Raw genomic sequence first — 10,839 nt, forward strand, 5'->3', positions numbered from 1 at the left:
GTGGCGCTCATTGCAATCTTTACATGACAACCACTGGGGTCTGCTGCAGACCCAGGGTTGTCATGCCCACCCATCAGTGACTCGCTATCACGTGACAGGGTCACCAATGGGCGGGTTAAGTGATGCGCTTCCGAGGCTCTGTTAAATGCCGCTGTCATAGATTGACAGCGGCATTTAACTAGTTAACAGCTGTGGGTGGATCGTGATTGCACCCACGGCTGTTGCGGGCCCATGTCAGCTGTAATAATCAGCTGACATGTGCCTGGTTCAGTGCGGGCTCAACGCTGGAGCCCTCGCTGAACCGGCCTTTCCGACGCGGTGCGTACTATTACTGGCCACGTCGGAACGGGGTTAAATAGCTGAAAAGGCGGTTAATAGGAGACCTCAGAGTGTTCTATATGAATTTTCCAGGCAATTTGAGGCTTTGCTGCATTGAGATTTGTGGCGAATTTATTTACCGCAAAACACATTTTTGGGAAAATTCAGCAAAGTTGGCAAATTCGAATTTCAAAAGATCCTAGTGTATACATAACTCATTTAATGTGGTCCAAAGGACATCAGAGTTCTAGTCCTTTTGAAGATTTTTAATAAAATATTGCCTCCTGATGATATCCCATGTTTACATGTTCTAATACAGTATATGAGGGTCATAGGGTGAGTATCCAAGCAGGCTACCATCTATTAGTTCACCTGGTCAGGTCAATGTATTACATGGTCTGTCATTCATATTAGTAAATTTCTACTGCACCATCTGGGATAATGTCTGGCTGGACAAAGCCCAGCTAAGCATAGAAACAGCTATTTTACACAAGGTTTTGTCTTGATGAGACACCTATCCTAAAATAATGCAAGTTATGGAAACAAAAAGTTCTTTTATCAATTTTTTTCAAGCAGACCAAAAAATCAAGAGACACAACTTTAATATTTTAATTTCATTTATTTGAAATCAAATGTAATATATAAGACCCAAAACCATAAAAAGTCATTGTAAAAAAACAAAACACAACAAATTAACGGTCTCAATCTGGATACTCTTGGATGAGCTGCCTTAAGCTTGTAAGACTGAAATGCATCTCTGTCTTTTATGCCCTCGTAATGGGTTGTTTTTTTGGTCCACTTCACCATCCAATGAACTCACAGAAAAGATAAAACACATAGTTGATGGTAAATTATTATCTGATATATTTTATTATGTCTGAATTTGAAATTAACCAATAATTGATGCTCTCTTTTGGTGCCAATACTAAACATCAGAGATGACTACATTTGGGGTAGTTTTGTAAAGAAAAAAAAATTGATTCTTAAATGATCCAACCCGATAGAATGGTCAATGTTTGTAAGAATTTTTATGAAGAGATGGACACCACAACATCAAGTCTCTGAGACCCTTAGAGACCCAAACAGAAGTCATATAGAAGAAACACTTCAAGAACCTAATACGTTTTTCCTGGAATTGCATCATCTATTGCCTCTGCGTATCGTCTAACAAGGGTTGAATCAACGTTGGTATACCAGAAGGTAGGAATGTATTTATGTATGATAATTAATTACCCACTCTAAGTGAGTGGGACATAGCCAGAACCATGTATTGTATGGCCAAGGGATTCATTATATCCAATCAATGATGACATTGTGTTATGAACCAACCAGAAGTACCGTAACCAATATTTACTAAAGGCGATCAATTAAGGGCATGGCAAAGATGTATCTATTGAAATTGTAGGAAAAGATTCTTTTCAGTAAAAGCAAGATGTTTAAAGTTAGTGAAGACCGGTTTCTCTTGAGGTGTCAGGCATATTTCCTACTATTAAACCCAAACAGTCTTGTTTTGTCACATCTGGATGAAGAAGCAAGACCTGAGACAAACATTTCAAATCACTTCTGTAAACCAAAGCTGCCAAGTAATCCAGATGACAATGAAACATTCATGTGAAGAAAATATAATTCCTATACAAAAATATATTAATATTGAAAATAGTATATATAGCAAATATTGAAAATATGAAAAGAGCCATTACCCGTGGCAGTAATTGATTTTCACAATGTACAGATATTTTCGACATGGAAAAAAAATATTTCACATTAATTCTGAAAGCCAAAAAGAATAAAAATAAAGTGACTCTGTATTTCAAAATTGGTCCAATTTAGGACACGGATAAAATGTTATTTGATATTCTTTCCAAATAAATCTATAAACTCACTGGATCTTTAAGAGTGGAGTGACATCTCCAATCTCTAGGGCAGTGCTTCTCAAAATTTGAGGCGGGCCTTACCTAGGAGCAACCTCTAGCTGTTGGTGAGGCTCAACTTGAGAGAGCCTTTTTACAATGTGATCAGCTGCACTTGCTCTTCTTCAGTTGTGGCAACAGCTGGATTATCCAGTTCTGGGTCACCCATAAACCTTAAACATATGGACGATCCGCATTGTGAGTTGATTTTTTTAAAGCATCTTTGTAAAGAAGAGTAGACTGCTTGCAAGAGATAATGAAGCTCCAAAGCCAGCTGTCAGGGACGGCCTGACTCCCCGTGAAAAAGGCAGAGATGGTTTATTACCATCTCTGCCTTCCTGATCGCTGGCTCTCTGGACCCAGTAATCATGTGATTGCTTGGTTTAAAGTTAGAGTGAGAGCTGCTGGATTCTAGGAGACAAAGTCAGCTCTGCTATGTAGGCAGAAGTTGCAATTTCCCCTGCAAATGGGGCTAATATATCAGCCCAAGTTACAGGGGAAATCCGCAATATAAAAGAATGTACTAATATGGTATAATGCCCCCTCTCCTAAAAGGTATTTTAAGTTTTTATGGGCCTCACAGTGTGTGAAATAAATGAAAAAATATCAAATTAAATAAAACAAAACTGAAAGAAAAAGATTCCACTATAATTTCTGCGGAAAGGAGAACACAATTTAAAATGTTACTTTAGCGCTCATTTGTGGTTGTAAAAAGATAAAAAAAATATGAAAATTAGACAAATTCTCACCTTTTCTTTACATTTTCCCTCTGTTATCAGAAAAAAAGCAATATAAAAATGTCATAAAAATTAACTCCCATGTATTGTGAAAAAAGAGGCAAACATTTGAATAGCCAATCCAGAGAGAGTTTTAGAGCTGTTAAAAGTGCATGTACAAAAAACAAAAAAATGTGTCTGGTCAGGAAGGGGGAAAAAATGGCCTGGTCTTGAACTGGTTAACAATTTAATTGACTTTTGGGGGGGGGGCTTCTTTTTAATGGTTACATATGATTGATAAATGGGAAAATTGAACAATACAGTATTCTTAATTTTGACTCAGACTTTGATCTTGGGTGGTAAAGCCCAGAGAAGCCCTGCTCCCGAGAATAAATAGTCTACAGTCTAAGTAAAGTTGGATTGTCTGATGTCACTGCCGCTCTTTAGTGATGTCACCGATCACTAGTGAATAGATAGGCTCCATTCTCATTTATGTCACATATCCTTAGTGAATGGACATTTTTTAGCAATGTCACCACTCTCTGGTGAATGGATAGGCTGAATTCTCAGTGATGTCACTGCGGCCTTCACTATGTACAGATGATAGGTGGTGACCAACTGTTAAAGGGGTTATACAAGATTAGAAAAACATGGACAGATGTAGCTCTTGAAAAAAAAGCAGCTATCAGATGTAACTCATGTCTATTAACGTGGATAGGGCTGAGTTGCAATACCACATACAACCTGTGGACACAGGTGGCACTGTTTCTGAATGAAAGCAGCCATGTTGTTATCTAGTCTTATATAAAACCGCTTTTAGTCAACATCTTATCAAGCAAAGGCAAATGTTTTACCAAGTCACTTTACTTATATTTGAAAAGGAGATACAGCTCTTTTCAATCCTAAAAAAAAGTGGTTTGACCCCAGTACATTAAAGCTACAGTAATAATGAGCTAGGACTTAATTTACAGATTTCACACAATTTTTGCCACTTCACATGTACAGGAAACATTACATTCATTTGGAATTGCTACGTGGTATTTTATAAAACAGAGCAAGAAAATAATGGGCAGGAACTGCAACGACACAATATTTAGTATCGCACATCCTAAAGTTCTTGTTTAGCTTCTAGTACCATAGATATGCCAAGAATAAGGTAAAGATTCCCAGAATAAGATGCACCGGTTACTACAGGCAGTAAAGGATGGAATAACAGCAGTTTTTTGTTTTGCAGGAAGTGGGCACAGACCCATTTCGCTTTCTTCCTCACCATCGTCGTTTGACATCTCCAACATCCGATGCCCAGCAATATTTAGCGACCTCGTTTTTTCTAAAGAAGAGTAAACACAATGCAAAATTGTCAGATGGGGTTAAATTCAAATTCTATAATAGAATGTATTTCTCTCAAATGTTAGATTCAGAAATTACTTAAAGGGCAACTCCATTTTGTATTCTGTTTTTTAAAAAAAAAGTTAATACAAATACTTGAAGGGATAATCCGGCTCTGATCTTTTCCGTATCAGATGATAAGCCGAGATGGTGACATCAATTCTGAAGATCTGCTAGTCAGCCGGCAGATATTTGTAGATGTGATGTCACTGGCCCCTGCTTGTCTCCCAGTACAGAAGTGAGCAGAGTCGGAATAGACATTTAATTGCTTTTAATATCTGTTCTAGAAGTCAGCCCTGGAGGTCCTTATCAAATGGCACCAATCATTTTAAATTGAATCTGTCAGCAGATTTTGTTATGTAATCCGAGAGCAGTACAGTGTAGGGACAGAGAGCCTGATTCAAGCGATGTGTCACTTGCTTGGCTGTGTTTTGCTCTTTCAATAAAGTCAGTGTTTTATCAGCAGGAGATTATCACTACAGGACTAGGTGTCTCATGCCTCCTGGTCAACCCACGCCCCCACCACTGATTGGCAGATTTCCCTGAAAGCTGCCAATCAGTAGTGTGGGCGGGGTTATACACAGCTCAGCATTCTGAGCACTGCTAGATCTGCAGCAGATAAAACTGTGATTCTATCAAAATGACAGCATGCAGAATAGCAAGTGATACATCGCAGGAATCAAGGTCTCAGCTCCTGCATCATGCTGCTCTCAGATAACATAGAAAAAGGCCTCTGTTTTACTAAAATATACATATACACATTTTTTAAAATAAAGTGGACAACCCTTTTAATTTGGTGCAGTTCTCACGTGCCCCACAGCTATTCTAGTCTGTATAAATGAGGTCTATAAATGTATGTGGCATTTTTGCAGCGATTTCTTTTCACACTTTGCTGCTCTTTAGGGTCATTAATGTGAAAAATTTAAAGGAACAAATTTTCTTGTCATTTTTTGCCAAAATGTAAAAAAAAAATCTGTTGCGAAATTTCTAAGAAAGAAGAAACGCTATAGGTAGAGAATAATTTGGTAGGTGCACAACGATATTGTAACCGCCTACCTCATGTTCCTTCTTTCTGTCTATTCTTGCCATTAAATCTTTTACCCATTTTGAACTGGGTGGGGCGCACAGGTGCTTGTTCCTGTAGGTGATGAATCTGTGTAAAAAGAGAACATTCATTTAGTTTCACTACACAATTCATAAAATGACTTTGTGTCCCCCCACAATTGCCTGCACTGCAGCTTTTTTCCTATTAGAATATTTTTTCATGTGTTTACATAAACAAACAATTTAAACGCCACAAATAAATCCGACAGTAGATTCGTTCTGCTGCATGGGGGTCTTTCACCAGGATTGCTAATGCTGAATTCTGCGGCGGGCTCAAGTTGTACACTGAATATGACACAATCTTCTGAAGGATGTGATCGAGCCACATTTTCAGGGCAAGATATTGTGGGACAGTATAGACTACTGGGCTAGCCAAGGATCACTTGGGCTACTGCCGGCCAACAGCGATTTCTGCAATCAAAATGACTGATAATTGTTGAGTTATTCTATTCTAAAAAGTGAGATAGGACTTGTGTGATACAAACTAGGCCAATACTTACAGGACAGTCAGAGAAAGCACAGAAATACATATATAATAGAATCTGGTTGGAGATGGACACTTACACAATCGCTTCAATATTGCAGCCCTCTGTGGTAGTCTGGCGGTGGTAGGACCTCACATTTTGTTGGGGAATCTGCTTGTTATTGGTCTTCAGGCAGCAGTCAAATGACATTAAATTAGCAGAAGACACTGCAAAAAGGAGAATGTTTGTATGTTTATTACAATGTATAAATAGGTATTAATGGTCACATTGGTGGCTTGGTGGTAAGCACTGTTGTCTTGCAGTGTTTTGGTCCTGGATTCCCACCAAAGTCAACATCTACAATGAGTTTGTATGTTCTCCCCCTGTTTGCGTGGGTTTCCTCCAGGTTCTCCGGTTTCCTCCCACAATCCTAAGACATACTGATAGGGAATGTAGATTGTGAGCCCCAATGGGGACAGCAATGATAATGACTGTAAAGCGCTGTGGAATTAATGGCGCTATATAAACGAGTCTAATAATAATCATTAATCATTCACACCTGGCTGCATTGTGATATATTCAACACACGTATGTATATGTATATATATGTACATATATATATATATATATATATATATATATATACACACATACACACACATTAATATGTATATATAGATGTATGTATATATAAACTATCTATATCTAAATATAGATACATATATATATCTACATGTACATATATAAGTAAATATTTCCAGATGTATATTAATGATAGCATCATTATATCGTCTAGACCGGCGGATTAGATGACTCTCAGGCTATTGTGATACTACAATTTCCTGCATAGGCTGACAGCCTACATTGTACTCCAGAGCTGCATTTACAATTCTGCAACCGAGCTGAAATCTCCCAACATTTTCTGATTTTGGACAGTATTAGATCTGGTGTTATGAAATCTGGGAAGTGTTATCTTTAGAACCAAGGACTCAGACAGTTTTATGGAAAAACCAAAGTTCCCTTTCTCCATGTTATAAAAATTCAGCTAAGCTTTTATGGTCATGTCTTGTTTTCAGTAATAAAAAGCAGAATTATGAATGCAGCTCTTGAATATAACACAGGTATTTAATATTCAAGATCAGTATAGGATAAATAATGTAATGGAACTGAAGATCTGTCATTAGAAAGCTGGTCTAGATAATAAATAGGATGATAATGTTATATAATTGCATATTTCTTCTTGGGCTGCATTAACACATTGCGATCATGGAGTATTTTTCTTGCTGCAATCGCTGTAAAACCGCAACATTTTAGCTGCAATTTTTCGAAAATCCTGCACCGCAATCACAACTTGTGAGCCGTAGAGTTAAAATCATTTATTAGTGACATTTGACTCATGTAGAAACCACATTGGTTTAATCAAGCAACCAAGAATGACACCACAGCTTCTGGTTTCTTAGTCATCCTTGTGATACAATGTATACAAACAATACCACCCAGTGTTTATCCAGGCAAGATACAAAGGGAGAGTGAAGTGAAAAATATTAACACAAAGCTCAATAGTGTGAGGTCTCATTTCCTGAACCCTAGGATCGGAGCACTTAACCACTGAACAGAGAAAAGAAGAAATATTTTGAAAATGTCAAACAAGAAGTGTCACATTGCTACTGAAGGTCAATTATTTACATGGAACGAGGAACAATCCATTTCCCTATTTTAATTCACTCGCACCAGGAAGAATTCGGATCAGCCTCATTGTAGGGAGCACATATGCAGTATTTGACTTCCTGATGTGTATTTTTAGCTGGATGGATTGCTCATTATTTTAACAGTCAATTACATATTAATGTTGGCAGATATTCTGCATTTGGCATATCCCTGCATTTGATATTCTCTACAATCTGGATAACAGTCAAAATAACTAAACAGACTGAAAAGTATAAAGTGAAAATGAAAAAAAAATAAATAAATCAACCAACAATAAACAAGAAAGAGGAAATAACATCAATAATAATAATAATAATAATAATAATAATAAGTTCTGGAGATCCAGTTTTACCTTGGCAAATCGTATAGATGGAGAAGACGGCCAGGAATACGATGAGGGTGGTTGATGTCATCTCCGCAGTGAGGACAGATGTTCACAGCTGTGATACGGATATATCCACTCTGTGAGACTCTGCTCTGATCTCGGCTGACCAGCACCTTGTATTTATCCAGATGCTTTACTTTCACTACTTAATTTTATGGACCAGCCCACAATAGAGGTAGGACAGTGGGTTGGATTCCTGTATTTCCCCATCCTCCTAGGGGATAGTGGTGTAAACTTTAAAATTCCCCATTTTTTTGTTTACCTACCCCTCCCCCTCTTAAATATTTGAGCATTTCCTGATTATTACAGACGTTCTTCATTGCTCATCTCTGCTCCATCTGTAATTAATTACAGTGCTAATTATAAACCTTGAAAAGTTTCATGACAAAGTCTGGTGAAGTTGAAAGGTGCTTTTACACATTTCAGGATTTGTTTGGGTTTTTCTGATGCAGTTTTTGAAGCCAAAAAAAGGAATAGATTAAAAAAAAAACAAGATAAGTAGTATCTGCGCTGTATACTTTGTCAAATAAAAGGACAGATCTGCTCTTGCAGGAATATGAGGAGGGAAGTCATGAATTCTTAATAAATACTACTAATAAATATGATATACACTGCTCAAAAAAATAAAGGGAACACTCAAATAACACTTCCTAGATCTGAATGAATGAAATATTCTCATTGAATACTTTGTTCTGTACAAAGTTGAATGTGCTGACAACAAAATCACACAAAAATCATCAATGGAAATCAAATTTATTAACCAATGGAGGTCTGGATTTGGAGTCACCCCCAAAATTAAAGTGGAAAAACACTCTACAGGCTGATCCAACTTTGATGTAATGTCCTTAAAACAAGTCAAAATGAGGCTCAGTATTGTGTGTGGCCTCCACGTGCCTGTATGACCTCCCTACAACGCCTGGGCATGCTCCTGATGAGGTTGCGGATGATCTCCTGTGGGATCTCCTCCCAGACCTGGACTAAAGCATCCGCCAACTCCTGGACAGTCTGTGGTGCAACGTGACGTTGGTGGATGGAGCGAGACATGATGTCCCAGATGTGCTCAATCGGATTCAGGTCTGGGGAAAGGGCGGGCCAGTCCATAGCATCAATGCCTTCATCTTGCAGGAACTGCTGACACACTCCAGCCACATGAGGTCTGGCATTGTCCTGCATTAGGAGGAACCCAGGGCCAGCCGCACCAGCATATGGTCTCACAAGGGGTCTGAGGATCTCATCTCGGTACCTAATGGCAGTCAGGCTACCTCTGGCGAGCACATGGAGGGCTGTGCGGCTCTCCAAAGAAATGACACCCCACACCATTACTGACCCACTGCCAAACCGGTCATGCTGAAGGATGTTGCAGGCAGCAGATCACTCTCCCCGGCATCTCCAGACTCTGTCACGTCTGTCACATGTGCTCAGTGTGAACCTGCTTTCATCTGTGGAGAGCACAGGGCACCAGTGGCGACTTTGCCAATCCTGGTGTTCTGTGGCAAATGCCAAGCATCCTGCACGGTGTTGGGCTGTGAGTAAAACCCCCATCTGTGGATGTCAGTCCCTCATACCACCCTCATGGAGTCGGTTTCTAACTGTTTGTGCCTGCTAGAGGTCATTTTGCAGGGCTCTGGCAGTGCTCCTCCTGTTCCTCCTTGCACAAAGGAGGAGGTAGCGGTCCTGCTGCTGGGTTGTTGCCCTCCTACGGCCCCCTCCACGTCTCCTGGTGTACTGGCCTGTCTCCTGGTAGTGCCTCCAGCCTCTGGACACTACGCTGACAGACACAGCAAACCTTCTTGCCCCAGCTCGCATTGATGTGCCATCCTGGATGAGCTGCACTACCTGAGCAACTTCTGTGGGTTGTAGAGTCTGTCTCATGCTACCACGAGTGTGAAAGCACAACCAACATTCAAAGGTGACGAAAACATCGGCCAGAAAGCATTGGTACTGAGATGTGGTCAGTGGTCCCCACCTGCAGAACCACTCCTTTATTGAGGGTGTCTTGATAATTGCCAATATTTTCCATCTATTGTCTATTCCATTTGCACAACAGCATGTGAAATTGATTGTCAATCAGTGTTGCTTCCTAAGTGGACAGTTTGATTTCACAGAAGTTTGACTTACTTGGAGTTATATTCTGTTGTTCAAGTGTTCCCTTTATTTTTTTGAGCAGTGTATTTCTAACCATTCCCTTCGTCCTGCTGCTGAAAAACGATGTTGGGTAGAATCGGAGAAAGATCGTAATGCAGGGCATGGACTGGCTGGCGGCACTCCTGACCTGAGTGTGACAGCTGCATAGAAATACATGAAGCTGTCATGTTCTGGTCGGGAGAGCCGCCAGCCAGTCCGTGTACTGCATTCCGATCTCATTCCAATGTATACGCGATAAAGATGAGCGAAATTTTGAAAAATTGCAATTCACCAACTACACAAATTTTTGTCAGGAAATTCGCTTTGCAGCAAATTGAAAATACTCCAAAACCTCTAAATGTATGACTAACTCTCCAACCTCTCCTCTTTCTATCAATTCTATCTGTAATATTTTCTTTCCTCCCACACCTGTCAATCCAGGACAGCAGACAGGTAGAAGTCACCAAAGACGCGCCTGTCCGACTAGTCTCCAGCGCGGCTCGGTCCCCAGGAGCTTCTAAAGTATGTTTTTATCTGAAATTGTGGCAGCGTTTCAGAGTTGAACATACTTGTCTGAGATCATACAGTCAGTGCCAGATACATACTGCCCATGGATCGGTCACCATGTATCAGCTGTCAGGTTCACTTTAAATATTCAGGTGTGTTAACCTTTGGGATTGACTGCCAGCAGTGTAGTCGTTTAATAATAAAATGAATCATCA

At 39.6% G+C, this 10,839-nt stretch overlaps 1 protein-coding gene across 1 annotated transcript; it reads right to left on the reverse strand.

The window, feature by feature from the left end:
- Positions 1–917: 917 nt before the first annotated feature.
- LOC141268707 (monocyte chemotactic protein 1B-like) lies at positions 918–8,165 on the reverse strand. The gene is made up of 4 exons (XM_073680346.1): positions 7,961–8,165; positions 6,002–6,128; positions 5,390–5,486; positions 918–4,274 (listed from the first exon to the last, which is right to left on the reverse strand). The coding sequence occupies exons 1-4, from the start codon at positions 8,019–8,021 to the stop codon at positions 4,257–4,259; spliced, it is 303 nt and encodes a 100-aa protein (XP_073536447.1). The 5' UTR covers positions 8,022–8,165; the 3' UTR covers positions 918–4,256.
- Positions 8,166–10,839: the final 2,674 nt, after the last annotated feature.

The sequence above is a fragment of the Phyllobates terribilis genome, unplaced genomic scaffold (genome assembly GCF_046119375.1).
Source record: "Phyllobates terribilis strain yellow unplaced genomic scaffold, ASM4611937v1 Scaffold_1__5_contigs__length_1240528914, whole genome shotgun sequence".
NCBI lineage: Eukaryota > Metazoa > Chordata > Amphibia > Anura > Dendrobatidae > Phyllobates > Phyllobates terribilis.

What these genes read in the sequence shown, in the direction of transcription:
- LOC141268707 (XM_073680346.1), bottom strand. Translation starts at nt 8,021, where the DNA reads ATGACATCAACCACCCTCATCGTATTCCTGGCCGTCTTCTCCATCTAT. An exon ending in CATCTATACGATTTGCCAAG is followed by an intron (nt 6,129 to 7,960) that starts GTAAAACTGGAT and finishes TCCTTTTTGCAG; the next exon opens with TGTCTTCTGCTAATTTAATG. An exon ending in TGCAATATTGAAGCGATTGT is followed by an intron (nt 5,487 to 6,001) that starts GTAAGTGTCCAT and finishes CTTTTTACACAG; the next exon opens with ATTCATCACCTACAGGAACA.